We start from the raw sequence: 26,302 nt of genomic DNA on the forward strand, positions 1-26,302 counted from the left end.
TCGTCTTTGTCAGCCTCAGAGGTGGTTTCCAATACACACATTTCAATAAGTACAATTAAGCAGAGAGGTCAGTGCTGTACTGAGCTGCTCTGGGAACAGTGGGGTATATCAGTGGCATCTTTCTTCATTATTAATGAGAGGCATAAAACAAACAGACCAAATTTATATTATTAATGCACAAGCTTTTCATTACACTCAATCGTTTTCATACTTTCATAGAGATTGCAGTATTTGTGGATCATAGCACACAAGCAGGTTACTGTTTCTCTGCACTATTTTACATTTTCATCAATGACCTCTGGTAATGACTGCTCAGCGTTACAGGAATTCACTTATTTCTTGGAATGAACATTAGCCTAAATTGAAACTGGAGTAGCATGAAAGGTGGTTCAAAGAACAGACTGTAACATTTAAGCAAGGTTTTGCTATTTTTCGTTTCAAAAACTTTATGTCAAGATAATGTGTAATAAATGACTGGAATGAGAGGCAGTTATGGGTGTTGCTCAGATAACTAAATGTATGTTTCAAAATTAAGTCTTCACCAAGATGTTAATTTCTAGTTTAATTAATTTCTAGTATAAATTTCACACACACACACACACACACACGCACACACACTATATATATGTGTGTGTGTAAATAAAATGGCATATTAAAGGTTTTATCAGTGCCACAGCTCAGTGCCACAATGGACATGGCTGAGATGCTTCATTCACGGTGTGAAAAGGGTTTAACTCAGCTTGCTCGTTAAGCCTCCTCCACATCTCTAAATGCACACACACACACACACACACACACACACATGCACACAAATAAACAAGGCTCATTGTGTGGGAGCTGAATATAAATCAATGTGCGCAGACTGTGAAGATATGTGTTGTGTTAATGGTGCTGTGGGGCAGATTAGATTACATCAGGTTTCGCTTAACCTGATCAGAATGGCTGTTTCATATGAGATGTTATAAAAAACTGAAACAGAAGTGAAACAAGTAGTAGGAAAGAGGAGAAATAAAAAGCGATACTTATATATATATATATATATACAGTGTAAAATGTATACTAGAAATTAATTATATTAAAATATGACATTAAAATGACATAATAATTTAATTAGAATTTTATATTATAATATATGCTGTACATACACTATTGTTCCAATAACCATATTTATGTGAGCAAAAAAGAAAAAAATCTGCCATGACAAACAGTAATATCATACTGTATGGCATATAATAAAATACAGTAGTCACATCGTTTCTTTTGTCATTATAATATTAAATTAATGTGAGATTTATTTCATACAAATTTTCTTGAAGCAATCTTCTTTAGATTCCTTCTGCTATTTTTAATTGAATTGAATTGAATTTAAAATTGAATTTAATGTAATTTAAAATTTAATTGAACTTAATTTAACATTTAATTAAATTTATTTAGTAACAGCAGCAGGTAATACCTACTTGAAGTTAAAACAATAACTGTAACTATGAAATTTAGTGTACATTTTGTGGAAAACGGAAACTATAGTGACTTTGGTCCATTTTTGTAAATATGGTTTTAATTAATTAAAATAAATCAAATAATTAAATTGTGTATACATTTATTCGCTATTATATATGAAACATATTTATTTATTGTGTCCCATATTTAGTAATTTAAAAGTAAATGTTATTGAGTTCAAGTGAGTAATGCAAATGGTCTGGCTCTGACGTAACCCGTCAGGCGACGAAATTCCCGCACTATAATTGGCCAAGACACAAGTCAATCATAACGCCCATATCGGTCTCTTCCGGCTGTGTGTCAGCCCTTCAGCAGCAGCAGCAGCATCCCTGCCCAAGAGAAGCGAAATCCAGCCAGCATCACAGGTAACGATTTAAAAAAACAAAAAAAACAATAGCTCTTTGGACTCATTCACGCCAGTATCTAAAAGGTTTAAAGCAACGCTTTCCAGCGAGCGAAAAGCTCTCGCGCCGTTGCTAAGTAAGTTTGTCAGTTAAGCTGCTGAGCTTTAGCCCGTTAGCATCTGTTTACAGGCTCCGGCTGTGCCTCTTAACCTAGGGAGCTGCCTACATGCACAACAATTATGAGTGAACGCTGGCGAAACCCAGTGAGTAAACCAGAAATTCCCAAAAATGTTGTCTGGTTAGGCAGTTCACCAGGTTGGGACACAGCCCAGATTTTTGAGGGTGAGAGTGCTGAATATTTTGGTTCTGTTTTTATATTTGTCTACGCCGCTATTCACGTTTGACAACAGAATCAAACAAATAAACAAAAAATATCCAGAAAAGCTTTGTCTTTTGATTTACAGTATGAGTTTTATAGGTCGAACCCTGTCGTGTTGAGTTTGAGGGCTGTTCAGCTGTCATTTTCCTATTAAAAGTAAACAGAGGTTTTGTAAACGCTTTGCTTTCAGCTGTTTTCATCCGTTTAAGTGTGTTCAAGTTGGTCTTATTCCCTGGGGCTTTATACACCGGCATGTTACAAATTCGAAACATCTTGCTCAGTATATGACTGAGACAGAAGTCACTTGAACTTTCTTTACTGCAAGACAAAATTTTTCATTTTCTGTAAGTCATTCCAAACGTCCTATTTTAGCAAAACTGTCAGAATTACAGGTATTGCCCAGAGGATTTTTTTTTTCAATGGGGCTTGTGTGTTAGTGTTTGATTTATTTGCATTGTGTCATGTTGACTCATGTAGGTTCCAAGGCTTTGAATGGCAGAAACTGTGTTTATATCTGATGAAAACTAATGTCATTTCTGTGTAACCTAAAAAAAGTTGTCAGTCCATTTCTGGTGTTAAAGTGGGTAAAAGGGTAGAGTATTGTAAAGTGGGTCTGCCACATTGACCGCTGAACAGTTATTGCTTGATTTCCGTTCCTGAGGTGTTATATTGTGTGTAGCTTGGGGCAAGTCTGTAGACCGATATACACTCACTGGCCACTTTATTAGGTACAGCTTGCTAGTACCGGGTTGGACCCCCTTTTGCCTTCAGAACTGCCTTAATTCTTCGTGGCATAGATTCAACAAGGTGTTGGAAACATTCCTCAGACACATCTAGATGCCTAAATGCTTTGAGTTGCTGCCATGTGATTGGCTGATTAGCAATTTGTGTTACCAAGCAATTGAACAGGTGTACCTAATAAAGTGGCCGGTGAGTGTAGATGAGTATCAGGCCACATTCCACAGAGTAAAGCAAGGTGTCACTGCCTTGTTTTATGTGCACGCACATGGAGATTCCCAACACCGCCTTGACTCGCTAACTAGTGTGTGTCATTGTCGGGTATGTGCTTGCACCTCTCCCAAGCAGACTACATTCCAAAGGTCTCAATAACTGTGAGCAAAGCAAAAGACTTGATTCATTCCACTTCTGAAATCTCGTAGGTGTTTGTGTGTTTCCTTAGTCACTTTATTAGGCAGTCATTTCCTTTTGGGTATTACCTCTGCCACTGGTACCTATGCGAAAAACCTTCACAAATTTGGAATGGCCATCATTCTTAATAAACTCTAAATTGTCTTTATGACTTTATGAAAATTTGTTGAAAATGTACTCACTCTCAGGCCATCCAAGATGTAGATGAGTTAGTTTCTTTATTGGAACAAATTTAGAGGAATTAATCATTACATCACTTGTTCACCAATGGATCCTCTGCAGTGAATGGGTGCCGTCAGAATGAGAGTCCAAACAGCTGATAAAAACAAAACAATAATCCACAAGTAATCCACAAGACTCCAGTCCATCAGCCTTGTGAAGCAAAAAGCTGTGTTTGTTTGTAAGGAACAAATGCATTATTGAGGTGTTTTAACTGTAACTTCTGGCCAAAATACCAGTCCATAATCCGTAATATTGCATTCTCCAGTGAGAAAGTCCATCCCCTGTTGTCCTCTCACATCAAAATCCACCAACATATTTGTTTAGAACTGTTTTGGACTGTTTTAGCTTGTAAATGGTGCTTGATTTTTGCCTATTTCTCTCCTGATTCAGACAGGATGACTTTTTCACTTGAGAAGGCAGTATTATGGATAGAGGACTCACATTTCAGCCATATTTGTAGTAGAGATGCATTTCCGAATTTCTGATTTCCGAATTTTTTCTTTTCTTTTTTTTGTAAGTGTGACCTGCCGATACGATTTTTGCTGATTCCAGTTTTCTTTCTAAGAACTATAATTGACAAATTAGGGCTGGGACAATAAATCGATGCATCATGATCAGGCTCGTAACTAGAGATGCACCGATTGCAATTTTCTTGGCCGATTCCGATTTCCGATTTTTTTGTTAGTGTGATCTGCCGATACCGATTTTTGCCGATTCCGATTTTCTTTCTAAGAACTATAATTGACAGCATATACAAACAAAAATCTACTTCAACGCAAAGTTTTATTTTCATAAAACAAACACAAGTAAAACGTCAGTAATAAAATAAGAACAAATAAAAAAAAATTGCAAACAACAGCTCAAATAAATGCAATAGAATAAAAAGAGCTATGAAACTAAGTTTTTCAGGTTAAGTAAGTTTTTATTCAGGTAAGAAACACTACAGAAATTAAAGTAATCAAATGTAAAATAGCACATCCAGTTCATTGTAAAAATTAAATACAGATTAATGCTTACTATTAAAGTTATAAAATGTATTCAGTCAAGAGCAGAAAGTGATTTTATTTGTCTTTTGTTCTTTGATTAACATGACAGACAGCAGCATAAATATTGGACTGCGGTCCCTTTAAGAGTTTATCCACGGACAATACAAGCGCTATTTAACCGGAGCGAATGAGACGTGTGTGAGAGAGAAGGGGTCGTCAGAGAGCGAGAATGCGCGGCTGAAGTTATTGCCTGTGCTGCTGGTAACAAAACATGAGGAAAATCGGCCGATTCCGATCCCTGGCCGATCTATCGGTGCATCTCTACTCGTAACCAGCTATGAGGCCACCGAGGTCCGGACCTCGGTAAATTTTTCATGCGTCTTTTGTGTTCATACCCAAGCGATTTTCGCTGGCGATGAGCCGAGTGAACGTGCAAATTCACTCCCTGACATTAGATGGCGCTTAACGAAAAAAAGAAATGCCACATCGAATCCTATCTGATCTGCAATTCCTCTCCATAACAACTCCCTCTAATCGAGATTTTTGTAGTCGCTGTCGCGTTTGTCATAAAGGCCTTTGTGTTCAGACACCAATGAGACCAGCAACTCTACTATGCATCTTCTTTGTCTACTTACTTCCTCTTCGTCGTTAGGTATCAATGTGTGCTCACGAAGAAGAGCACATTGCGTTCAGCTGAGTAATATAAATGGTTAAATGTACTTGCACATCGGCTTTTATGCTTTTATGATGCGATATTAATGTAAACACAGCCCACTGTGAACATCCTTGTAATTCGCTTCAACCTTTTCAAACTTTATGAATGATTATTTTAGGTTTAAATGGTGCGTGTGTAAGGAACTGGAAGCAAGCAGAATACGGTTATTTCTAAAGCATGCAGTGCCATCTGCTGTTAAAAACTAAGCTCCGAATCGATTCAAGAGAGAATCGCGATGCCTTCGGAAAATCGCAGAATCATTTCACGATTCACGATGCATCGATTTATTGTCCCAGCCCTAATACGAACACGTATGTACTTTTTTTCAAAGCAAACAAATTATTTACATAATAAAATAAATTATTAAACCTTAAATTTCCCCCAATCTGGACTAAGTTACAGACAGATGTTCTTTCACTTAAACAACTCCCAAAATAAAGTGCTCTGTGACTGGAAAGAGGTAGAAATAACAATTAACTGAAAACGAGTTGCTGTATATAACAAAATAGATGTCATTACTCACTGTGTTTATAAATTGTCATTTTTTCCCTAACCTTATTAAATGTGTGATCTTTCACATCAAATTCTTACATTGTTTCAGTTAATTCAGTTAGAATAATATGAAACTGTAGAGTATACCATTCAGATGAAATCAGTATCAACAAACTCCATCTTTCCACTGCAGGAAACACAGAAGCTGCATCTGAAGTGGCATATATTCACACAGACTGTTTGATGAAGCCGAGGTGCCATAAATGCATTTACACCGCAAAATTGTAAATGCATAAATAATTTCATAAGATTAATTATTATTGTTTTAAATAATTTAACATACAAATAAGAAATGTTGGGAAAAATGCAATGATACTTTTAAATACGAAACCAAACCACCAGTAGCAAATGACTGTTTTAATGAGTGAGTCATTTAGTCATTCATTCAACTGATTCGTTCAAACGGCTGATTCATTCAGAAACGAGGCAAGTGACTGTCTTTATGAATGGGTTACTGAATCATTGACTCACTGGATTCGTTCAAAAATGTGGATTCATTCAGTAACAAAACGCCGCTGTGTTGATGGAAGACACACACCAGTTCTGCTGTGGCTTTGATTGGAACTATTTTCGTTTGCCAAATTGAGCAAAAACAGTCAATATTGTGTCTAAAATGTTAGTCACTTAATTTTAACTTCTTGTTTATTGAACTACTATTGTATAAACCGCATATGCATCCACAGTATGCATCTATAACTTTCTGTGAGTTATTTTGTGTGTGCTGTTGAGCTCATTTGTTTTGATTTCTGCATGAGTCTCTTTCTCACTCAGACAGGCTGTGCGAGCCTCATCTGGAATATCAATGTCGCCGTTTACACTGAATGCAATAAAATCAGAATCATTTTCAAGCAAAAATTTTTGGTGGCCAAGTTTCAGTGCTTCCCTAGTTATTTTTGTTATTGACGTTTTAATCAGGCTTCTTGTCCAGTCACGCAAGTAAAATTCTCTCGCGGCCTGGACGATCATGCAGAAAATTGGCTAATTCCGGTCCCTTGCTGCCGGTCGATCGGTGCATGTCTAATTTTTAGACTCATTTTTATTACAAACACGCAGCTTTTCACTTCACATGTAGTTAATTGATGGACTGGAGTGGTGTGGATTATATTGATGTTTTTATCAGCTGTTTGGACTCTTAGTGTAACGGCACCCATTCACTGCAGTGGATCCATTGGTGAACAAGTGTAATGTTACATTTTTTTACATCTTCTATCTACATCTTGGATGTCCTGAGGGTAAGTAAATTGAGCAAATTTAAATTTTTGGGTAAACTATTCCTTAAAGAATTTAAGCCACTTTTTTACCATGTTTAAATACATTCAAATACATTAAATCTAATAAATGCACAATAAATTCTGCAGATTTACCCCCAGAAAAGTGCAGAAAACCAGCTGATTCTGCCTCCTTATGGGCAAATATCACACCAAATCAGTTCTGTCAACCCTTCGTTTCCCAAATTTCATTTCTATCCCCTGGTTCAGCCGAACAGGATTCTGTTCAAATGTGACAGGACCTGATAGGGTGCTGGATCTTGTAAGACCCAGGCATCTCATTACCGCACCTGCACCTGAGTCTTTATTTTTCACGCAGACATAGTGCGTGATTATCGGTTGCCACGGCACCCATATTCTGTCGTCTCTGATTTCGTTCCTCTTGCTCCTGGGAACAGATCAGAGATCATTACTCTAGCACAACACTGTGTCTCAGGGGATGGCTGAGACGTCAGTGTTATTTTAACATTTCAGCTGATTGCAGAACACTTGTTTTCCCATGTAGGTGAAAGTGCATCAGAGATAATGTATCAGATTCTGTTGAAAACCTTGGGCAATGCCGTCTCTCGCTTTGTCTATCGTCTTTGCTTTCAGAGCACTGATGGTGTCTCCTGTTGACCCTTTGGTTATTTTGACATTGACTCTAATGTGGATTTAAGGGGATAGCTCACTCAAAGATCTAATTTCTGTTATTTTTTGCTCATTCTTGTGTTATTTAAAATACAAATGACTTTCTCTCTTTAATGGAACACAAAAGGCTGATCTAATTCCCTTTCAACTCAAACTCACAATATCACCACTATAATCCGGTCACCACGGTGAACAGCCCTCTAGAGGCAATAATTATCAGTGAAAAACCTTTTCGGTCTTTTTGTCAGAGCGGTCATATGACTTATATAGTATGCAAATCCAGTAAATTATTCAGAATTTCTCCTATATATATTTGCAGATACATGTACACATTTTTTCTTCTTACCCAGACCAATCAACCACTGGAAAAAACTATATATATATATATATATATATTAGGATACAAATATATTACGTTTCTTTTCTGTTTAGTATTCATTTATGCTATGTAATGCCTGTCACCAAATAAAGTTGTATATGGAAAAATGTTCCTATTATGTTAAATGGAAGTAAGAAAGTCATACAAGTTTGGAAGAACATGAGGGTGAGTAAATGTCAATGTTGATAGAACTTTTTTTTTAGGTGAACTATCCCTTTAAGATAACATACCACACCATCACATCCCTTTTCTTCTTTGAAGCCTGACTGTCTGCATTTTTTGAAAAACAGTTAATGTTAAGAGTGGGTCTGACTGTGACAGAGACAGCTGAAAGTTGTCTTCTACGCTGCAGTTACTCATTTCTTACTCTCTGATTTACTCACGAGTCGTCTGTGTGGCCTGACCCCTGACATTTTCTCTTTAAAGGCTCATAAATAACCTTGACCTGCACTGAGAAAAACAATTCCCAATTGAAAACAAGCATCACGTGATTTGGGTCATCAGAAACCAATTAGGCCTTGCAAAGTGGTTGAGATGCTTTTGAATAGCTGTTTGAAACTTGGAACAATGAGTTGATTCATACGTGCAAGGAAAATAGATTTTTAATATCATCTGAATTAAAAAATCCAGTGATATTTGACCCCATAATGTTTAATCAAACTTGATCTTCTAGGGGAACCGTCAGACTTCTCCAATCTTTTAGTCCACTTTAACCATGCACCTTTTTTAAAATTGACTGCAAGCTCGCGTTCATCTTTGAGTACAACAGCCATATGTCAAAATTCAATCAACAACCGATGGATGGAACACAATAAAGAAGTCCTTGCCCCATTCACAGATGTACGTCACCAGGTGGAAAAGATCTGGGGCCGGTTGCACCAGCTGGACGTACACCCGGTTGTAAGACGTAAAATGCGCTTTAAGTCGTGCGTAAAATTTATACCCGTTGCACGATCTCGGCTTAGTGCTACGTCTGAGACTAAATCTTACGCCTAGTCAGAGGTAGGTGTAAAGTGAAAAGTCATGATTTGCCCGTCATTCTAATAATCGCAATAAGTTTTGTGCTTTGTTACTTTTAATCAGAAATAAATTATCAGCTTTCAAATTCTTTCAAAGTCAATTTTATCACAAAATACAAACTATAAACGTGTTTTTTTTTCAGCCACAGAGAGATGCCAGTAAAACACAATGTCACGTAAAGTCACATTTACCTCAGGAAAGACATTCATTGTACATAAACTTGATAGTCAGCAATAAAAAATAACTCTGGAGAGAAGCATTGTATTACATTTTATTATATTTTACTTAACCTTAATGAAATCTGTCATGGGAATGCAGGGAGACTTCAGATATAAAAACGCGGACTTGTTAGGAAATGTTTACTCAATGAAATCATGGCACGGTGGCTTCACTTGTTATGATGTCTTGAGCAATTCAGTCACACCCAGCATTTTTACGTCTAGCTGGTGCAACCGGCCCCCTGTTGCTTTTTCCGTTTCAATTGCAACCGTTTATTCAGAATTCACTGAAACTTTTAACATTGACTGACCAGTTGTTAGTAGATTTTGGAACCATTACATGAGTGACGTACTACTTTTGTTAATTAGTCTGATATACCAGTATATTGTTAAATTTTTAGCGTGTTGCTAAGGTGTTGTCGGTGGTTAGTTACTTGAAGATTCTCTGGTCTCTACTTCAGTGTCAGTCAGTCTGCTGGTTTTCTTTTTGTCCGTCAGATTGCTTTCAAGAATAAAGCACACCTATTCCCAGAAGATTCACAATTTGAGGTGTCATTCACAATCAATACAAGGGTAATGGGCCCTAACCCTAATTATAAGCAGTAGTAATAGTGACCCTTGCCTTGGCAAACACTACTATTGAATTGTCAAGGTATTTTGTGTAGTGCTTTCAAAAGTATTTCCTAATATTGCAGGTTGGTTGGTTGAAGAAAGAAGTGTAGCAGTGAAGGACTCTTCAGTACTACTTGATTTGTCTTTGCTTTTCAGTTTTCACATTACTTAAAGACTTCAGAGTTGTCCTGGGGCTGTAATAAAACTGCTCTCCAGTAATTTGTGTTTGGGGAATTCGTTGAGCATAAATGTCAACCTACTAGAACAGCCCGGGAAAAACATTCAGCAAGCTTTCTTTAATTAACTCCGCAATTGCTACATAAAGTTGCGTAGCTGGCTAATAGACTTTAACCGTGCTAGAAGGCAGCGTTCCCTCAGGTCTCGTCTAGACTGAGATAAGGCTGTCCCGTATGCGTCACAGTACAGGTCTGTTTGTCAGGTTACACTCTTTGGAAGTAGCCAGTCCAAAGTTCAGTTCTAAATCAAATGTGTTCCTGCATACAAGCCCATGGGAGGAGACCCACACTGGCTCCACCTCTCGTTTCAAGAGTGGCCAGCTAGTTTCAGTCAAACATGATGGATGAATGGGTGCATAAATTTAGACTCTAAGATCATTGGAGGAACAGGTGAATGATGGGATTTTTGTTCACTTCAGTCCATTTTTTCATGAAATGGACTCTAAGGTGCACCATTGAGTTGTTCTCTTGTTTCTGAATCTGGTTTTGACTTTTTGTCTCTCCACAGGTGTCTCTGTTTTGGACGTGGTTGTTTTAACAAGTCTCTAGAAACAAGAAAAGGCAAAGAGAGACCATGTTTTAGAGACCCCGTGTTGGCAGCCCATTCTCTACAATGAACAATGAAGATGAGTTCTTTGATGCCGTCACAGGTGAGACATTTTAAATGGCATGTGATGGTAGAGCTGCTACAAAAAATAACCAATAGTATGTTTAGTATTTAATAAAGTGTCCTTTTACGTCAATTCTCACTGCTTTTTTTGCGACTTTTTAGCTTTGTAATCACAGACATTGTGCACATAATTGTAGTGGTGATGAATGGATATTTGAGACAAAAAGGTACCTCCTAAAATTTTAAATCCTGAAGGAAATTAAGTTAAACTACTTGATTAGTGATCAGAAGTTATTTGTAACGTCACCTCTGTGACACAAGCCCGTCTGGAGCTGTCGCATGTCATGAAAACATTGCCATTCTCTCAGTGCTATCCGAGTTCACACACAGCAGCATTAAACAGCTGTGTTTTCTGAGGACGATCTCATTTGTCCCCTATTGTGAGTGTTTTGGCCACTGTTGATTTTGGCCTTCAGTCTTGTGTGTTTATGACAGAGTGGCCGCAACGTAGCGTGCCGTTCTGGTGTCGGCTTACCGCAGTCTGTTGATGGCTTCAATTATGTAGTGCTGTGTTCAGATGGTCTGATGGCTTCTGTCATCGCTGAGGTGAAATTAGATAAAAATAATATAATGAATAAATAAACAAGGCAATACAACTTTGTCATGTCATTGTGCTGGGCTCCTGAAGCCTGATATCGGCAGAATCTCTCATAACAGATGGTACAAAATGTCGGATTTTATACCATGTTATTAAATAGGTCCATAGTTAATAGTTGCATGTTGATATCAGGTGTACAGAAGATATTTGGTGAGGTCTTCTGCATTTAATTTTACAAAATTTTGAAGAGAGATGTTTTTAAGGGAAATATCAATGACTATATCAGCTGTCAGCCAATATATATTTATAAGGGGCTGCTCAATTTAGGGGAGAAAAAACTTGAATTGCTATTTTTCAGACAAAAATTGTGGGGAAAAAAATCCAGGTTTGCCGTGCCTGTTTGTATATGTAAAATGTGAATAAAAAAACTATTAATAAAAAAACTGTTAACTATGAATTCTTTTAATTAATTGTGCAACCCTAATTTTATATATTTTATGTAATTTATTTTGTAGAGTAACTTGTTTGTTTATTTATTTTGAACATTCGTTTAAGCAGTATACTTTTTCTGTATCGTATTTCAAAAATACTTTGCTTGCAGACATGCGTCTAACTGTCTTTGTAAATAAGATGTGCTTGTGTGTCCCAGGCTTGGATTCAGACGAGTCGTGTGAAGGCACATCAGAAGCCAGTTTTAAAGATGCTGTAGTGTATGCCGGCGCTCAGAAGAACAATGGAGCGGTTCCTCTGGAGAACGGAATTAAGAAGCACAGGTAGAGCCAGATTCCAGCGCTGTGACCCATATCCTCCTTTATCATGCTCTTTGTCTCTGCCTTTAATCTTCCTCCCTCTCTTTTGTTTCTCTAGGTTCTTATTGTTCTTCTTATCTTTATAGTTCATTCTCGTTCATTTATAATCTGCATAGTTCTACATGTTGGTACACTTAAGAGATGTGTGTGCATGTTTATGAATGGGAAACCATTCTTCTGCCCTCTTAGGTCGTCTCTTCCTGCCCCCATGTTCTCCAGGAATGATTTTAGCATATGGAGCATTCTCAAGAAATGTATTGGACTGGTAAGGATAAATAAATAATTTTAGCAGTAAGTTTAACATAAGGTTAATTATCTTATTTTTGTGGAATATTTCAGTGATTATCTTTCGGTGGACCTCATAATTTTCTTTAATTCATGTGCCCTCGTAATCGTCAAACAAAAACATTAACATCCCCTCCCCCTCGAAACGGTACCTGTTCTCTGATGACGTGTGCCCAGCGTGAGAACGGGTCAGTAATAATCCCTCGCCTCCAGCAGCTGGTACTCACATAAGAACACAGCAATTAGCAAATGACAGTGGCCCAATCAATTCCTGATGGACCAAATCAAGCCCTGTGTTTCTTTTTCTCATTCGAGAGGGTGAAATCTTCGAAATCCAAATCCTCGAAAGTCCTGTCTGATCGATCTCTTAGTCCGTCATTTTCAGCAGTAAATTATGTTCATGCAGTCACATTTCACTGTTCAAGATGACGTCAAGCTGACAGTTTAACTTTTTTAAAACCTTATCTCAGGATGCTCTCTATTCATTTACACTCCATCCAGCTGTTTTTTCATTCAAGAATGTGTGTTGGGGCCCCTTAAAGAACATGTCTGGACACTGTCTATTGGACATAGCCCTATAGCAGTGTACGTTATGCAGGGTTTCCTTAAGAACTAATACTCAACTAGTTTGAAAATGTGAAGTTTTGCACAACTCGTGAAGTTGTAGTGGTGTTTGGTCCTGTTCAGCCTGTTTGCTGGTGCTGTTTTCTAGGAGCTGTCCAAGATCACCATGCCCATTGTGTTCAATGAGCCCCTGAGCTTTCTACAGAGAATCTCTGAGTATATGGAGCACACATACCTTATCCAGAAAGCCTGCTCACAGTCCGACTCTATACAGAGGATGCAGGTGAGACCACACACTCCTCTTAAAGGCAGATTGTTGAGCTTGGACTTTATAATTAGTGTATAATTTCAGTATAAGCTAGGGCCGGGTTAATATCAAGATTAATCAATGAAGTCATAACATTTACTGCTATACTCAGTGCTAGTATATGCTGTGCAGTTTACTAGTATTACTAACCGGCCTTTAATACTGCATGTTTTTCTGTCTTTCTTTTAAGACGGTAGCTGCCTTCGCTGTGTCTGCAGTAGCTTCTCAGTGGGATAGAACTGGAAAACCTTTCAACCCGCTTTTAGGAGAAACCTATGAACTCACACGGTAAAGACACATCAGCAGAGTGTTTAATAACAAACTATGCTGATAAGATTTGAGGATGTTGTTAAATGTGGGTTTGATCAAAATTGCTCTGGAGGGAAACTGGTGTCTGTCATTTATGTAACTCTACTTCTCCTTCCCCTAAATGCTTCCTTCCTCCTCTCTTGTTGTCTTCTCTTTCTCAGGGAGGATCAGGGTTTCAGACTGATCTCAGAGCAGGTGAGTCACCATCCGCCAATCAGTGCGTTTCACACTGAGAGTCTGACAGGTGACTTTGTGTTCCACGGCTCCATCTACCCCAAACTCAAGTTCTGGGGCAAAAGTGTGGAGGCAGAGCCTAAAGGGACCATCACGCTAGAGCTTCACAAGTGAGTGTGCCATCTTTATGTGCACACACATGTACAGGCCCTGATAGAGATATTCCCTGATATGTTTGTTTTATTGGTTTGGTTTGGTTTTGCCTTTTGTTTGTTCTTGTTTTGCTTTGGTTTTTGTTGTTTTGGGGATTTTTGTTTGGAGCTTTTTTTTTTTCATTTTTTGTACTGTTTTGTTTTATATTACATTTTTTAATGTAGCTAATGGTGTTTTTTTGTGAGCTTTCTTGCTGTTAATGTGTGAGATATTCCCTGATATGTTTGTTTTTGGTTTGGTTTGTTCTTGTTTTGCTTTGGTTTTTGTTGTTTTGGGGATTTTTGTTTGGAGCTTTTTTTTGTTCATTTTTTGTACTGTTTTGTTTTATATTACATTTTTAATGTAGCTAATGGTGTTTTTTTGTGAGCTTTCTTGCTGTTAATGTGTTCATGAAAAGGTTTATTGATTATGAGAGTGAGATTTTCCTTGGGTGAGTCAGTGGTATCCTGGTTGGATTTTAGAGCAAAGGGTTCTGGGGTTGCCGAGTAACTGCCTGCTCACATGCTTGTGTGTGTGTGTGTGTGTGTGTGTTTTTATCCTCACAGGCATAAAGAGGCATACACATGGACGAACCCTTTCTGCTGTGTACACAATATAATTCTTGGTAAACTGTGGATTGAACAGTACGGCACTGTAGAAATTGTCAACCACAGGTAAAGCCAGACTGTTCAGTTTTTATGACCCATCTATTCTATTGTGAATTCACATGGATATGTTTGAATGATTAATGTGATGTGTAATTGGTTAGTACTGGAGAGAAGTGTGTGCTGAACTTTAAACCCTGTGGGATGTTTGGAAAGGAGCTGCACAGAGTTGAAGGTTACATCCAGGATAAGAGGTGAGATCCTGACTCACTTGATTTAAATTAGAAAATTGTTCCATTGATCAATATATCAGTCGTCTTGGATTTATACTAACACCTAGCAGCATGGATAAAGCTTTGCATAAAAGAGCAAATGTTTTTATTATAGAAATGCTCTATTTGCACTCAGTCTCGATTCATTTATTGTGTGAGTGCGACTGTCCAATAAAAGAGTTGTTACTTAGATTTGGTCAGGGGCGTAAATTTCGTCTAACAGTGCGGGGGGGGGGACAATAAACATAACATTTTTCAAGAGCAATTTTTGAAGGGAAAACACAAAATATAACAGCTAAAATTGTACTTGTAAGGAAAAGTTTACACAGAAGTAAGCCTTACTACTATTAGTGTAACAGGGAGACAACTTCAAGCTGTTGTGGTCGCGTCGCGACAGCAGTCGTGTCTGTTGTAGACATTACTATCTGTCAAGCGGTTAACGTTATTATTGCTAACATAGCGGACTCATCGAAAAATACATTGCCATCATCTGTATTAAAGAGAAAATAATCACTTCATTCGATGTTTAAGTGAATAAAATAGCCTTGACAGCCTTGGAGTTCCACAACTATTGACTTTTTTCTCGCTCACCGGACTTGTGTGTGTGTGTGTGTGTAGGTGATGCAGGGTTGCCAGGTTTTCGCAGCAAAACCCGCCCAGTTGCTACTCAAAACTAGCCCAAAACTAGCCCAATCGCGTTTCGAGGGAGACGTTCTGGGGGGTAAAATACACGTTTTTCGGCAGGGGTTCCTCCGGTAAAATTTGCATGCATTATTGTGGTCGCTTCAACCCGTGGACATGAAAAACAACCCGCATCAACAGTGTTAAAGTAGCCCAATTCCGCGGGAAAACCACGGACTTGGCAACACTGAGGTGATGTAAAAGAGGATAGCAGGCATTTGGACCAAAGCACTGTGAGGCAAGGGAGGGGGAGACTCAAAATGTTTCTAAACTTAAAACGCATTTTTGCCAAGCACTTCTCTCTGTACTCCTCCTCTAGCAACACCAGAACATTTTTGATGCTTTTGGATCCGAAATGTTTGACTTGGTCTCTTGAGACCAGAGTATGTATTCCCAGAAGTCTCTATTTTGTAAATATGGGCCCTGGAAGAGGTTAAATGAGTTTATTGTGCTTTGGCTACAGTCGGTAGTTCTAGTGGTGACAACAACCATGCATGTCACTTCTGCATGTTGCGTCGATAAAGTGTCACTCTTTTCATAGCTTTTGCCGGCTCTGAGACACTTGCATGTTATTTCTCCGGCTCTTTTTCTAGCAAAAATTCACTCATCACTAAATGAGAACTTAAAGGTGACATATCATGAAAATTTGACTTTTCCAGGTTTTAAGTGCTATAATCAGGTCCCTAGTGCATCTACCAACCATGGAAACGTGAAAAAGATTAACCCAATCGCTTTGTTTTGGTAAGCCTTTTTCTGCAAGCCTCTGAGAAAAGGAGCACGTCTGATTTCGCTTCCTTGGTGACGTGGCAAAGGGATCTCATTATAATATTACCGCCCCTTAATCTGTGATCCACTGTTTTTGTAACTCGTGTGTTTTTATCTTAAACTTAGTACTCACATGCTGTGACAGGTGTGCTTCGGATGTGTGCGCTCAGAAAACCTTATATCTGAAGTTTAAACTCGTATGGTTTAAAACGCATGATTTCAGCGCGATAAACATTATAATCAGAACCAAAACCGATGTTTTTAGCAGATACGAGCTGTAAAGGCGCAGCTCTATTCTGGAAAAGGGGGCGGGGAGCAGCAGCTATTTTGCATTTAAAGAGACAGGCTCGAAAAACAGCTTGTTTCATTTTGCTGAATAATTTTGGCATTCTTCTTTGGTAATTGATCAAGCAGGCTTGTTGGAACATTACATCTCCAAAGAACCCTAACATGTCTTCTAAGTAACGAGTAATTACTGAATTTGTTAAGTTTTAGAGGGGGTGTACTCATTTATGCTGTGCACTGTACATAGAAATATACATAGAAGATACAAAGAAAATACAACAACATTGACCAATGTAATATTCATTTCTTTGATATAAACCAAAATTTGCTTCAGCTCATCTCTTAACTAAGGTTAAAAAAAAGAAAAATGTCACTATCCTCTGTTAGCCAAAGACTAGTCGATATTCAGTCTAACTACATTATAATTAATGAATAATAAATATACATCATGATGGCATCAAGAGCATGGGGGCGATCAGAATTATTTTCGACACATTGTCCACACACATCAATAATAAAGTCAACTAGAAGTAAGCTGAATGGAGAAACTGAGAATCTGACTCAAAATATCTACAGCGAGTTCATGTTCCTAGATCCTGAAAACCTTATGAATTGATGATCCGTCCACTTACCGGTGAACTGATATTTCTTTTTGTGTAAATGTTAGTTTGTGAAATAAGCTTGCTAGCTAACAACTAGCATGCCAACGTTTCAATGGATTTAAGAGACATTCCTGTTTCTTTATTGTTCTTTATTGAATGAATACATGTTTTCTGTTCTTTCCTCTGTGTGTCACGTGCAGTAAGAAGAAGTGCTGTGTGATCTATGGGAAATGGACCGAGTGTATGTGGAGCGTCGACCCGCAGGTGTACGAAGCCCATCGGAAGCTCGAGAAGAAGGGAACAACGGACACTCGAAAACAGAAACAGGTGTGAAAGATGATAGCAAAGCTAATAGTTGACCACTCGTGCTGCTTCTTTCCCTGACTGCTAATGCTTCCATTAACTGAGCTCTTTATCTTTTTAAAACTAAAGCAAAGCTCTCTGTGTGTTCATGTTAAGCTAACAAAGAGAAAGATGTAGACTAGTATCATTAATAGGGCTGGGTATCGATTCAGATGTTCCAATTCGATTCGATTTCGATTTTCACGGATTCGTGAGATATGTCTGTGATACATTGATTACTCAACGCTGCAAAAACACGTAGAAACATTTGAAGCTCCCCTCAGCGCAATCACAAGTATGATGATGATCGGGTCAGTCGCACTGGTGCTCAATGAATGAATGACGGACTCTCCGTTGTAACATCGCGCAAGGCAAATAAGGGGGTGACATCTAGTGGATTAGACTAGTAATAAGATTAACGTAAATCTTATGTTCAATGTTTGCGGAAATAAATATTGAAAAAAATCGATTTGTGGCCTAAAAGAATCGATATTGAATCGCCACATTTTAAAAAACGATATATCGAAAAATCGATTTTTTTTTTTGCCCAGCCCTAATCATTAAGAGGTGTAGACATCTTAGACTGTCTGTAGTGATTCATGCACCGAATAATGGAGTGTTGTTTTAGGGTTACTGAACTGTTTGTATTTGTGTGTGGTTTAAATATGTGCTTATGTATGTACAGAAGAGCTGTGTGTAGGTGTAGAGAGAGCAGGTGTGTTAAAATACTCATCATGCCTTAGTCCTTTGCCTCTGTTCAGGCTTTTGTCAGTTCATTTGTTTATTTTAACACGTGTCCCATTACATGACAACACACCCAGTGTATTGCTATATTTAACAGACGTCACGTCTCTCAGTGTGGGAGCTTAATTGACAATTCATCTTCTGTGGAACATAAAAGAAGATATTTTGAGAAATGTCTCCGTGTATTTGTTCACAGGATTGAAGTGAATGGCCACCCAAACTTTTTGGTTACAAACATTTTTCAAAATATCTTCTTTTGTGTTTTGCACAAGAAACTAAGTAACCAAGTGACATTTGTTTTAAAGAAATCCCAAGCTCACTTTTCAAGCCAAACATTTCTCAAAAAGAACATTTTAAATGGTATAACAATAGATATACTGGAGATGCCACTTGATTTGATATCTTGTCCGAGTTTATGCTTTTTCTGAATACTGGGTATTGTGTGAATAATACAAATTAAAGCATTTAGGGAATGTTACTGTTCTGTCTGAGTGTTTAAACTATGTACTTGCACCAAAAGGAGGAGCTAGAAGCCATCAACGAGGATGCCGATGAAATGCCTGATGTACAGGAGACTGTGGCCGTGATTCCTGGTAGCACATTATTATGGAGAATATCATCGAGACCACCTCATTCAGCAGAGGTACACACTCTGATCACTGTTATGTTCATTGTTCAGTAACCTGAATGCACAAAACAAACTCGTAAACAAACTGATGATTTCTTAAAAGGTGAAATACATTACCGTTCAAAAGTTTGGGGTTGGTGTGATCATTTTTTATCATTTCTTTTTAATGTCTCTTATGCTCACTAAGACTAGGTTCTTTGATCAAAAGTTTTACTGTAAGAACAGTAAAACTGTGAAATAATATTTCAATTTAAAATAACTGTTTTCTCTTTGAATGAATTTAAAGTGTAATTTATTTCTGTGATGCAAAGCTGATTTTCAGCATCATTACTCCAGTCTTCAGTGTCACATGATCCTTCAGAAATCACTCTAATATGCTGATTTGCTTAAGAAACATTTATTTTCAATGTTGAAACCGTGATACATGTTTTTTTCAGGATTCTTTGAATAGAAAGTGCAAAAGAACAGCAATTATTTAAAATGAAAATCTTCTGTAACATTATGAATATCTTTTCTGTTGCTTTTGATCAATTTAATACATCCTTACGGTATAAAAGTATTAATTTCTTACAGAACAAAAGTTTTGCTGACACCAAACTCTTAAACGGTAGTGTAGTAATGGTGGTCTACCTGATTCTAAACCCCTTCTGTTCACTTCTAGATGTATAACTTCACTAATTTTGCCATGACGCTGAATGAGCTGGAGCCTGGCATGGAAGGAGTGCTGGCACCAACAGACTGCCGCCTGCGGCCTGACATCAGAGCCATGGAGAACGGCAACATTGGTAATGAACTGCAGCCCTACAGCGCCCCCTGCTGTTCATACATGCTAAAGACTAACATTTGATTTCATTTACTTTCTTTGTGCAGATGAAGCCAGCAGTGAAAAGGAGAGACTGGAAGAGAAGCAGAGAGCAGCTCGTAAAGAGCGGGCCAAAGATGATGAAGAGTGGTCGACTAGGTTAGTTTTGCTCTGTTTTTACGGCTTGCTTTGTGTGTGTGTGTGTGTGTTGTGCTTTATTTATGCAATATTTTTAACCTCTCCTACTGTTTTTAGGTGGTTTCAGTTATGCACAAATCCGTACACAGGATCACAGGACTGGCTGTACACTGGTGGCTACTTTGATAGGAAATACACAGACTGTCCTGATATCTACTGATGAGGAGGTGCAAGTTCAAAGGGCAGAGGTTTTGTCACCTCCTTCCTCCCTCTCTCTCTCTCTCTCTCCTCATCTACACCAACCCTCTACACAATGCACCATATCGTATCCAACCGAAAACGATAGCGCTTATGCTCTCATTAATATTGAGCTGCCTCCATCTTCAGCACTTGCGTTTATGATTGTGCTTTTGTCCTTTGGGAGCATCTTCTCTCACGTCCCATCAGCCCTTTGGGTTTTATCAATGGAGGAAAGCGTCAAAACAGCAGTAGAAGAACCAGTTTGCCTTTTTCTGCCTTTGAACGTACAAACCCCTCATCAGAGCTCCAGTTTGTTCACTGTCAGTGATGCTGGAGCTTGATAAAGATGTAGTTATATCACCAATAAAATGTGACTCTGAGTCTGAACTGCTCTGGCCGTTTTCCATGTACAGTAGGCGTTTAACATATGAAAACTAATTCCAGATGTTTGAGCGTGAAGGTGATCAAGCATTAATGAAATAACGACGTAATGTTTAGTGAATGATGATGAATGTTAATAATGAACTGTGAGTGCGTGTAGATGTGTGTGCGCTTGTGGCAGTTAATGTAAAAAGCCATAGCTTTTGTTTTAAATGGTACAATATTTTGCCTTTTGGATTTTCAGATTAAGCTTTACGTAAAATAGCCTCATCATGCATTTTAAAAATGGTCTCAAAGCTGTTTTTCTTTTTTCCTTTCACTTCGTGGTTTCAGCAGAGACTCGTGGGATGTAAAATAGGCTGATTGTACCGACACTAATCTGTTGTTTAATCAGGCTTTGTTGACATACTGTAAATGCACATTTTCATATTTCACAGGTCTTATAATGTATTGGTGTCACACTAAATTGTTCCTCAAGCACTGTCCATTGAATTTGTTTTATGAAAAGTAGGGTGTCTTGGGTTGTTTTATCCATCAGCATTTGCATCTGTTATCACCGTTCTCAAACATAGACATGTACACTGTGTATTTGAGAAACGGGACAAAATCTATGCAACCCATCAAACTGCTTAAACCCCACATAATATTTCAGTCTTAATGAACGTACAGAATGGCAGCTTATGTAAGTGTAAATATTTGAGAGAATATTTCCTGCCTGTAGATGCCATGAAAAGTATTTGACAACTAATCATATACTCCTTCATCATGAAAGCGATTCTTTTCATGTAGAGATGATCTGAAGCGTACAGGTCAGATGAGTGGGTTTGAAGCACACTGATGCAATCATTGCTCTTCTCAAGTACACAAACATGTTTTGTTTCCCACAGTGCCTGATTTTGAACACATCTGTGAGTCACTAGTACTTCATCTTGAGCCGTTTGTTTCCCACTTAAAGGTGTTTTAAGATTTATTCGAATATGTTAGACATTTTATTTAATTTTCTAACCATATTTCCCCTCGTCTGAGTACTAAACGTCAACAAGAATGTCAAAATATATTCAGCATCTGTTAGATACACGCATTACATTCAGTACACTACTTGTTTTGCATCCTGTATTGTATATTTTCCTTGATTTAATGTACATTTTGATTATTTGAAAAATAGCGTTATAAAACTAATATTCCACAATTAAACTATAGATTTTATTTTATGCGGCTTTGTGTCAGTTTATTGTGTAAGTGGAATGACTAAGTGTTCCTCTTCACTGGATGTCATATTTTCAATGTACGAATGTCTGTATGCTCCAAGATGCTGCACATAGATTTCTAGCAATCATAAGCACATAGCTCCTTTCTTTGTGCAATGCTTTATGTTTATAGTATTGAATTTTCTTCTTTTTTTTTTTGATCATGGTGTCATAAGGTATTTTCTCTGTGAGATGAGGGTTATACTTCATTTTTGAACAGAGTTAAAGGGGATGCCATTCTGGTGAGAATAAATTCTACTAATTGAAATTTTAGTTTGAACGTTGATTCTTTTGAAATAAAATAAATTGCATTGATAAAACCTCTCTGTTTCATTCCTTTAAAAGCAGGAATTCTGCACTACTACCTGGATATCAATAGTGTTGTGAAAAATTCTTTGTGGTTTATAATATTTTATATTGTATTAGGCTGAATATTGATATTGATGTGCAATTAAATAAAAAGGTGTTTTATTTCGATAGCAATGCTGAATGTAAAGCACGGTATAAATGTATTGCACTCCTATAGAAATGTGGTTTTGTACACACTAACTGGAACTGTCAATATACAAGAAGCTTTTGTAATATTTTTTTAATTGATCTCACTGGTCTAGGCAGTGGAGTAAATCTGTATTTGTTAGGTTTTGTGTCATGATGTGAATGAGGCTTAAGTTTGATTTTGACAAAAGAGAATATATTTTTTTTAATTTGACGTTAATTTGAGTTTATATTTGTGCTTGAGAAATTTGTACATTTTGTTCTCAATTGTGAAAACTCATTCATACTACGTTTTTGTGCAAATAAACTTGACCAACATTATAACCTCATGTGAAAGTGCTACAAACGGTAGAAAACATTTCCTTAAAGACTATTCAATGAAAATATTACATTGCACTAATCATTAGGTGAGTACATGAAAAGAAAGCGGCTCTGTCTGCACTCAATGACACAGCAGATGCTGCATGCAAAGAATGACATGTCATTCAGCCAATCAAATACATCCTTACGCACGAACGTGACCAATAGGAACACGGCTAACAGGATACAGGAAGTCTCGTGCCACTTTTCGCCAGTCTGTCTGCAACTCTTCAGCGAGTGTCCCTTTAAAGACCCATATCTGCTGCTGGAAAACCCACGAAAGACTAGACGTATCCACCGGTATGATGTGCTTTTGTTACAATATGTTATTATCGGATTTATAGCGGCGAGAACCGTTTAAATACGCATCGGAAACAAAATGCGCAGTCATGTTGAGCTTGAGGTGTTTAAATGGCAGCTAATGCTAATTGAGTGAACCAAACAATGAAAATATGATTACATTTTCAACCTGGGGGTGAAACTGTGGTAATTGTCGTACTATAGTATATATTAAGGTAATATGTAAAATAATATATTTGTACAAATACAAGCCAGCTGCTGTCTTTTGAAGCCAGCTGGAGTGCTGATAAATCTTGCTGAGTAACTGTGCTCACATCTTTAAGCTTCATGTTGTTTATCAGCTATGTGCTGAAGATGAGCACTGATCTCTTTGATAAAACCTGCTTTTTTATTAATTCAGAAGTGGCTTAAAATGATGTTGTGTGTTTTAACTGTTTGTAATGTCTGTCCAGCAGTGAGGATGTCATCAGGAGCTCTGTTCCCCAGTCTGGTGTCTGGCTCCCGCAGCTCATCCAGTAAATATCTGGTTGAGTTCAGGGCCGGTAAAATGACCCTGAAGGGCAGCACAGTGACCCCGGACAAGCGCAAAGGCACCGTCTACATCCAGCAGACAGACGACTCGCTCATCCACTTCTGCTGGAAGGACAGGACCTCTGGAAATGTGGAGGATGTGAGGGCTGTTTACTATTAGCGGTCGACCGGCGATGTTTTATATGGATATCGAAGTCTTGATTTTGTGTTTCAGGATCTGATAATATTCCCGGATGACTGCGAGTTCAAGCGGGTGAACCAGTGCACTACAGGACGTGTGTATGTGCTGAAATTCAAGGCCGGCTCTAAAAGGCTGTTCTTTTGGATGCAGGTGAGTAAAAGATTGTAGCGTTTTGCGACGCAGCATTTCAGATTTGCTTTGTCAGAATATAATAAAATGTTGCACTCGGAGGTGATTGTGATACCTGATCAGCTGTCATCACATTTGTGCTTGCTGTTCTATCTCATCTCTCTAAAGGAGCCGAAAACCGATAAAGATGAGGAGTACTGTCGCAAAGTCAACGAATACCTGAACAACCCCCCCATTCCAGGGGCTCTGGGCAGTGGAGGAGGTGGTAGCCATGAACTCTCTGCTCTTGGTGGTGAGTGATAGAAGATGGAGAACATGCGTCTTACTTTGGGCCTGACCCAATACCCACATGTGCAGTCTTGACCACTTGACAGCTTTTATACATGAGTCAGGGATGCATACTTGACACTTTTCAGATAAAAATGTCTGTTTTGTATCCATACATTTTATGATTCTCACAAATTAGTTTGTGAAACTAGGTTTGAGGCTTTTTTGCACTACCAGTAAATATGGTGTACATAACCTGGTTTCTATTTTCAAAAGGAAATATTTCTATTTACAAAATATTTGTGAAGTGTTCCGCATCATAGCCAATCAAAGGTGTTTAGGTTAATCAGAATCTGCTCAGAATGCTGAATGCGTTTACTAGCTATGTTTCCATAACTCCGTTTTTATGCGTATTTTGAAGTATCGCATCAAAAACGAGTGATGGAAACGCCAAATATAGAGGAAAAAAATTCCCTTAATTCACAAAAGTGTTTACGCTCGCGAATAATGGGAGATGGAAACACATTTTGCGATTAAATTCCTCCATGCGCATCAAAAAAAAAGTCATGTGACTTTGCGCATACGCATAACCTGACTAACCAGCGGACCGATCTCGTTGCACAGCATCTGAAATATTGTTAAGGTCATTCTAAAATGCACAAGCAAAGTCTGTCATCAAAGTATTTCTGTATAATTGCCTCCCAGAACACAACTGCAAAAGCAATGACCGCATTTATTGTGTTTCGTCTGCTCGCTTGTGACGCAAGTAATTTATTATATATGAAAACTATTATATTCGGTGGCTTCTCATACATTTCTTAGTGATATGTAGTGCCAGTTTATCAGGAAGTGACGATTTAGTTCTCTTTGACTCGTTAGATGGAAACGGTGCTTATTCGCAAATGTTTTATGTGATATTCCAATTTTGTGCACAAGTTAAATTTGCAACTTTGGATGGAAACCCAGCTACTGACTGAGTTCTACACTTGCGTGTCCTTTGATTATAACTAATAAATAGTGAAGATATGAGGTAGAGAGGTTGATTGTGCAGTGTAGTCAGCTGCAGGAGTGTAGAGTATGAGCTCATGCTGAACTGAAGTGATTGACAGCTTCTGTGATTTATAAAGAGAGCGCTCTTGCTTGCTTTCTATATAGAATTCCTTAGCAGCTTGAATAAAAGCTTTGGGAGTGAGTCCACTAATATGATTGTGAATCATTACTAAAATTGTGATGATTGATATAGTGATAACCATAGCAACAGACGGGCCAAAAAAATCAGAAATGTCAAAATAGATTTCTCAAGTGCGGTAGAATAGACTTACCACAGCCAACAACAACAAAAAAACATCTGTGTTTGCTGAATACATTTAGCAGCTATGACGGTTAGATACCAAAAAACGTAGTCACTCTTTTTCATTTGTCACTTTATTTAACTGGATAAATATTTGAAGGTATTTAAGGTGCGCATTTATTTATTTATTTACTTACATTAATAATTATTTTTATTTTAAAACATTTTCAAGCTCAAACTGCACGGGGACTGTCCAAGGTCTGAGAAATGCTAAAGCTCTCACTAAATCCACTGTCACTGGCAGCGCTTCAGAGGCTAAGCATATCACATCATTCATTAGGTTCAGGAACTGGTAACTTACTGCATGTAGGAACTAAGTTAAATTAGATATTACATATAATTTGGTAGTAAAATATAAAAAGCTGCATGTTGTATTGGAACATATATTATTATGTGTATTTCGTAAAACATTTGCAGCTGCTTTTTATCTCTTAATTAGAAGCTCCACAATTACTAAATTGCTGTCTGTTGCATACGAACTACCAAACAGGCATCGAGAAGTTTACTTTAAAGTATTGAAAATCAAAATGTGCTCTTTAAAAGTTGTTACTTGTTTTTTTTGTGTTTTTACAGCTCTATTTTGTAAGTGTGCCCCATCGGGTAATCGTTCTACGCACACTAGTGGTCAAGTGCAGTGACAGCAAGTGTAGGTATTGGGACAGACACTTTGTCAAGAAGAGTACTAAGTGAATTTCCCTTTTTGTACATGTAATTTTCTATAAGGAGAAGGTGGTCTGCAAAGCCTCCTGGGTAATATGAGTCACAATCAACTCATGCAGCTGATTGGACCAACAGGACTGGGAGGACTTGGTGAGTTTTATTATTAGTTATTTATTTTAAAGTAATATTCTGTGTCCATTATTGTAAATGGTATTTGAACTGGGCCACATTGCAAAAAAAA

At 37.9% G+C, this 26,302-nt stretch overlaps 1 protein-coding gene and 1 pseudogene across 2 annotated transcripts; both read left to right on the forward strand.

Annotated features, from left to right (window-relative positions):
* Positions 1-1,777: 1,777 nt before the first annotated feature.
* Positions 1,778-21,751, forward strand: LOC107705692 (oxysterol-binding protein-related protein 2-like). Of its 2 annotated transcripts, none has more exons than XM_016509093.1 (14): positions 1,778-1,862; positions 10,716-10,857; positions 12,065-12,188; positions 12,414-12,489; positions 13,222-13,356; positions 13,571-13,668; positions 13,851-14,033; positions 14,622-14,729; positions 14,825-14,914; positions 17,466-17,592; positions 18,872-18,994; positions 19,641-19,764; positions 19,850-19,940; positions 20,037-21,751. In XM_016509093.1, exons 2-14 carry the CDS (start codon positions 10,821-10,823, stop codon positions 20,137-20,139), a joined length of 1,419 nt encoding a protein of 472 aa, XP_016364579.1. In that variant the 5' UTR covers positions 1,778-1,862; positions 10,716-10,820; the 3' UTR covers positions 20,140-21,751. The 2 variants fall into 2 exon arrangements, with proteins under 2 accessions (XP_016364579.1, XP_016364578.1); XM_016509092.1 differs by lacking the exon at positions 1,778-1,862 and adding an exon at positions 10,514-10,597.
* Positions 21,752-22,811: 1,060 nt separating this feature from the next.
* The window catches only part of LOC107705693 (proteasomal ubiquitin receptor ADRM1-like), a 6,867-nt pseudogene continuing 3,376 nt past the window's right edge, over positions 22,812-26,302 (forward strand).

The sequence above is a fragment of the Sinocyclocheilus rhinocerous genome, unplaced genomic scaffold (assembly GCF_001515625.1).
Source record: "Sinocyclocheilus rhinocerous isolate Xijiao unplaced genomic scaffold, SAMN03320098_v1.1 scaffold263, whole genome shotgun sequence".
Taxonomy (NCBI): domain Eukaryota; kingdom Metazoa; phylum Chordata; class Actinopteri; order Cypriniformes; family Cyprinidae; genus Sinocyclocheilus; species Sinocyclocheilus rhinocerous.